Source organism: Micropterus dolomieu, linkage group LG02 (genome assembly GCF_021292245.1).
Source record: "Micropterus dolomieu isolate WLL.071019.BEF.003 ecotype Adirondacks linkage group LG02, ASM2129224v1, whole genome shotgun sequence".
NCBI classification, from domain to species: domain Eukaryota; kingdom Metazoa; phylum Chordata; class Actinopteri; order Centrarchiformes; family Centrarchidae; genus Micropterus; species Micropterus dolomieu.
Window position 1 is genome coordinate 28,418,132 of NC_060151.1, and position 5,643 is coordinate 28,423,774.

Sequence of the window (5,643 nt, forward strand, 5' to 3'; positions counted from 1 at the left end):
TGTCTCAGGTTTGATGGGTGCCTTCTCCAGACTGCAAGTTTCAGCTCTTTCCATAGATGTTCGATAGGATTCAGATCAGGACTCATAGAAGGCCACTTCAGAATAGTCCAACGTTTTGTTCTTATCCATTCTTGGGTGCTTTTAGCTGTGTGTTTTGGGTCATTATCCTGTTGGAGGACCCATGACCTGCGACTGAGACAGAGCTTTCTGACACTGGGCAGTACGTTTCGCTCCAGAATGTCTTGATAGTCTTGAGATTTCATTGTGCCCTGCACAGATTCAAGGCACCCTGTGCCAGGCGCAGCAAAGCAGCCCCAAAACATAACCGAGCCTCCTCCATGTTTCACTGTAGGTATGGTGTTCTTTTCTTTGAAAGCTTCATTTTTTCGTCTGTGAACATAGAGCTGATGTGACTTGCCAAAAAGCTCCAGTTTTGACTCATCTGTTCAAAGGACATTCTCCCAGAAGGATTGTGGCTTGCCAATATGCATTTTAGCAAATTCCAGTCTGGCTTTTTTATGTTTTTCTTTCAGAAGTGGAGTCCTCCTGGGTCTTCTTCCATGGAGCCCACTTTCGCTCAAAAAGCGACGGATGGTGCGATCAGAAACTGACGTACCTTCACCTTGGAGTTCAGCTTGTATCTCTTTGGCAGTTATCCTTGGTTCTTTTTCTACCATTCGCACTATCCTTCTGTTCAATCTGGGGTCGATTTTCCTCTTGCGGCCGCGCCCAGGGAGGTTGGCTACAGTTCCATGGACCTTAAACTTCTTAATAATATTTGCAACTGTTGTCACAGGAACATCAAGCTGCTTGGAGATGGTCTTGTAGCCTTTACCTTTACCATGCTTGTCTATTATTTTCTTTCTGATCTCCTCAGACAACTCACTCCTTTGCTTTCTCTGGTCCATGTTCAGTGTGGTGCACACAATGATACCAAACAGCACAGTGACTACTTTTCTCCATTTAAATAGGCTGAATGACTGATTACTGATTGGAGACATGTGTGATACTAATTAAAGAAACTAATTAGTTTGAAATATCACTATAATCCAATTATTTATTATCTTTTCTAAGGGGTACCAACAAATGTGTCCAGGCCATTTTAGAATATCTTTGTAGAATAAGCAATAATTCATTTCTTTTCACAGCTTCTTTGCTTTATTCTATGACATACCAAAGGCATGCAAGTATACATGATGAAATAGCTTTTAATTTCATCACTTCTCAGGAGGAATGAAGCATTATTTCAATGAGCTGTAAGGGTACCAACAAATTTGAGCACGTCTGTATGTGTTTAGATTGTCCTTCTACCTGAGTGGAGACGGGGTTCTCTTCAAAGTCCCTGAGCTCGGTGCTCTGCAGACCCACCTCTGCGTCATTTGGGACTCCAGTTCAGGTGCGGCGGCCCTCTTCATGGACGGGAAGAAAAGCTTGACCAAAATTTACAGGAAAGGTCACACTGTCCGGCCCGGAGGCAGGGTTCTCCTCGGACAAGATCCAGATTCTTATCTGGGTGGTTTTGATGCCAAACAGAGTTTTGTTGGGGAGATCTATGATGTTAATTTGTGGGACTCTGTCCTCTCAGACAGCACGATCCAAGACATGTTCTCCGGGAAGAGAGTGACAAGAGGAAATGTTTTTGACTGGGAAACCACACAGCTCAAAATTAATGGAAAGGTAGAGGTTGTTACCCATGAGCTGTAGCTCTAATGCTAACACACGACATGACATGCTGCAATAATGTAGGTGATGTCATAATGTCAAGTAACGCAATATACAGCTCTGCAGTCGATGGAAGTCAATGTAGCCACATACACCTGTATGACATTCAGCTTATGAAGAAGATGATTTGTTGATCAAAATGCAGGTCTGTGCACCAATGTCAATGACATTAATAAAAAAGTATGGTGGAAAAGCTTGTTGTGGTGGAAAATAAGTCACTCACTCACTCATCAACTGTTTATCCTGGGTACAGGGCTGCGGGGGGGCTAAACTACAAACCAGACAAAGAGAAACAGCCCGGGGGCCCGAAAACTCAAGGAGCCTCAAAAGCTCTGGTCTAAATGTCAGGAGGGTGCCACAAAAGAAAGTTTTCAAGTAGACGTGAAGCGTACGCTGTGATAGTAACCAAGTGCACCCACCTCGCACTGTGAGCATGGGCTGTGAGTCTCAGACAGATTGATTGGTAGTTTTGCAATATGAACATCTAAACACTGAAGCACAAACTTGCTCTCTTTGGGACTCTGAGCTGCACTTTATCAGAGATGCTGATGTTAACGTGTGCGGGTTTGTGGTGAGATTTCTGCCTGATCACCAGTGTTTTCAATTAGTTTCGATTTCGATTTTCGATCTATCTGCTTGTCTCATCAAGAAGATATTTGCCGAGCAATTACGCCGGCTAAGGCACAGCTAAGTAAGTGGTAAAATTATTATGAATTCTCATTAAATGATGCCGTTAGTCTCCTAATGTTACCACTTGTTTCTCGACGTGTCAGAGAACACAAATATGTGGGATAGATTCTGAATGTGCAGAAAGTTTTGAACATGAGCAGAAAACCTGCTGAAACACAAAAGCTATTAAAGTCAAAGAGTTAATAACTGAAATAAAATGAAATACTTTATCAATTCAATTCAATTTTATTTATATAGCACCAATTCACAACAATAGTTATCTCACTGTGCTTTTCATATAGAGCAGGTCTAGACCGTACTCTTTGTGCTCTTGTTTACAGAGACCCAACAATTCCCATTAATTGGATTTATCACTGAGGTGAAAAGGTGACAGGTCTGCACTTTTAAAGAGGTTACATCCCAAACAAAAGACACAAAAGAGGAGGGGCGACTAAATCATGTGTGTTGACTCAGCAGGGATTTCATTAAATGAGAAAAGTTGATATACAGGAGAATAAATATTTAAAAGCAATTGCCACAGAATGCCTGATAGTCTTACAGCTTTATATACTGTATATATATTTTTAATTACATTTTATGTAATAGTCACTTACTGCCTAAATTTCGTGTTTCTCTTTATATAAATAAAAACAGTCTCTGTTTGAAACAAAGTTTCTGGGGTAACATTCCCAGATCCCAGGTAAGTATGCTGATCACACTTATTCCTTATTGACCATGATTATTATCTTGATATTTCATAAGTTTGGCTGCTGAGCTTTTTACACTCAGGGTAATGTCACACACGGTTTAGGGTTGGGCACATCTTTCTTCTAGTGAAAGAAACAGAGTTGATTGACAGGGTTCCAGCAGCTCATTTTTGCCATGGGGCTCTGACCTTTTGAAATTTGTTTTAAAGAAATATCATTTTCAAAATATATTAGGAAAAAATCGAAAAACAATTATAATTTACTTTAATATTTTAAATTATTACAATTAACTTATTTATACTTAAAAATAACTAGTATTTGCAGTCATTCAACGATTTTTTCTACCAGGCCAGAAAAACACTGTGGTGCAATTGATTTTTATCATTATATTGAATGGCAACTCAGATGTTGTGACAAATGATAAATACCAATGTCCAACATGCATAGTGATATATCATTATCTTCACACTATGATAAATTGAATAGCCTATAAAAATCTTGAGTGTTGTTTTAACGTCCTCTTGTGGACTTGAGAAACTTTCTCTGTGAGAGATATGTGTAGAAGTTGTATTCAATCACAACACATAAACTGCAACGTAGTCATGTCTACGAAAAAGTTGTTGTGTTGATATCACTGGCGACAGGCACGGACGGGGTTCGAACCCGCGATCTTCGGTTTACGAGACCGACGCCTTACCACTTGGCCACCGCGCCTGGCAATGTAAATGGGGCACTTTATACCATTTTATAGTAAAACCTGTTACTGTTAAAGGATTATATATTGTGAAAATATTATATAAGACATGTTATTTACCTTCTGTTTAAACTGTAAAGTCTATCTGCCCAGAGGGGAAGGATAGTTTTCCAAACTCCATTCAAAATATATACTGTTATTATGACGCTTTGATTTCCAGCTGCAGACAGACTAACGTTAATTTAATAAGTTCTTTTAATGATATATATTGCTCGACAGCACTCTGACATTCAGCAAAACCTATTAGGCTACACCTAAGGCACGATTCTATCCCTTTTGGAAAGTGTTCTCTTGTGTTAGCTGACGTTATGTATTTCTTGTCGACCGGATTGACAATCACAGGCTTAAATTGGAGCTGATGACATGTGAACCCATTAAAATGAAAATGCACCATGACAGAATTATTGCTTGGCGCCGAATGTCCCATAAGACTGCCTTGGTTATTGTGAAATGTCTTAGGTAAGTGTTTTATTAAGCCTGTGCTTGTGGGTGGTGAAGTCATTAAATACCGCAAAAGTCGATATGAAGTTTGGCGCAGCTCTGTCCCCATACGGCAGAGAAGGCGATCTTGACTGAGAACACACCCGGAAGTAACCAAAGTCGCTCACAGCAGATGGGATTTCAATCTGTCCCTGAAACAGAAACATGGCAGCTACATTATGTCATACAATGATGTGAAACCTGTATGGTTATGCATCAGGTATTGCGAAGATTGTTCGGTAACGGTACTTGCCAATTTCGGGAGTAGCTCATGCTGTAAGTAATAAGACTTCGAGGAAAATCAGTGGTAACGTAGTTTGGTAGGAAAACAACAAGCCCGTACATTAGCTAAAGCGTTAGCTTGCTAGCAATGGATCTGTTGGATAACTTACTTCATACTTTCTGTGCAAGATACGTTATTTACCTGCTTATTGAACTAGTCGTGGGGTTGCAAGTATGTTCGGTTAAATTAAAGTTGTTATGGTTTGTTAGTGTAACACATTTAACATAAGCCGTGTTACGCATGTAAGTTAAATTTCTATTAAAAACATGTAGAATCAATAAAACTGATCGAGATCAAGCTGATCGACAAGTTTGAATGTTTGGCAAAGCATGGATTGATACTTCTTGCACGCTATTCTTCAATTCGGCGTCTCAAATAATATCAAATAATATAAAGTTTAACTTCATAAAGGGCCTTAATTTGAATTGAAGCTCAAGGCAGATTTCTTGCAGCTAAAAATAAACCTTTACAGTATTTATGTCGTGTGTGTGTATATATATATATATGTGTGTGTGTCTGAAGGTCAGTTGATATCATGTTATCCTTAACAACAAATGTGCTGTTAGAAGTCATGATTCCAATGAAATTACAATTTAAACAAAGATTAGTTATTGGATGTCTTGTTTTGTCATTGCATTTTACATCAATGTAATTATTTAATGTGTGGTTTTTGTATACATTTGCCTAGGGCTGGGTGATCATGATCAATATCATGATAAAAACATTTAATACTGTTAGATATCGATAATTATCACGACCATTGTCGATCATTATTTCTTTTAAGTTTAAAGGCTGATTTTTGCTCCTGAGTGAAAACTGAAGAAACCAGATGGTTAATTGTGTGGTTCAACTTTTCTTTATGGTCAGAACACTTGATTGCGTCACTTTACAGATCTGAGGTAGAACATTTTAAACAATTATGATCAAATCTTTTTTCAAAAAAACATGAGTAGTAAATGTTTTTTCAGTCCCTTTTCCTCAACAAAATAAATATCTTAATAGAACAATTAAGTGCTGATTCGTTCGTG

The 5,643-nt window shown here is 38.7% G+C and overlaps 1 protein-coding gene, 1 long non-coding RNA gene and 1 other non-coding gene across 3 annotated transcripts in view; 2 read left to right on the plus strand and 1 right to left on the minus strand.

Moving 5' to 3' along the window:
* The window catches only part of LOC123961460 (pentraxin fusion protein-like), a 33,102-nt gene extending 31,398 nt beyond the window's left edge, over positions 1-1,704 (plus strand). The window contains exon 5 of the mRNA XM_046036875.1: positions 1,289-1,704. Within this exon, the coding sequence (XP_045892831.1) occupies positions 1,289-1,704 (416 nt within the window). The remainder of the gene's footprint in view (positions 1-1,288) is intronic.
* Positions 1,705-3,740: 2,036 nt separating this feature from the next.
* Positions 3,741-3,812, minus strand: trnat-cgu. Its single transcript has one exon. It is a non-coding gene; the product is annotated as a tRNA-Thr (tRNA).
* Positions 3,813-4,403: 591 nt separating this feature from the next.
* The window catches only part of LOC123960492, a 5,048-nt gene continuing 3,808 nt past the window's right edge, over positions 4,404-5,643 (plus strand). Inside the window, exon 1 of the long non-coding RNA XR_006822535.1 lies at positions 4,404-4,608. This is a non-coding gene — a long non-coding RNA (uncharacterized LOC123960492). The remainder of the gene's footprint in view (positions 4,609-5,643) is intronic.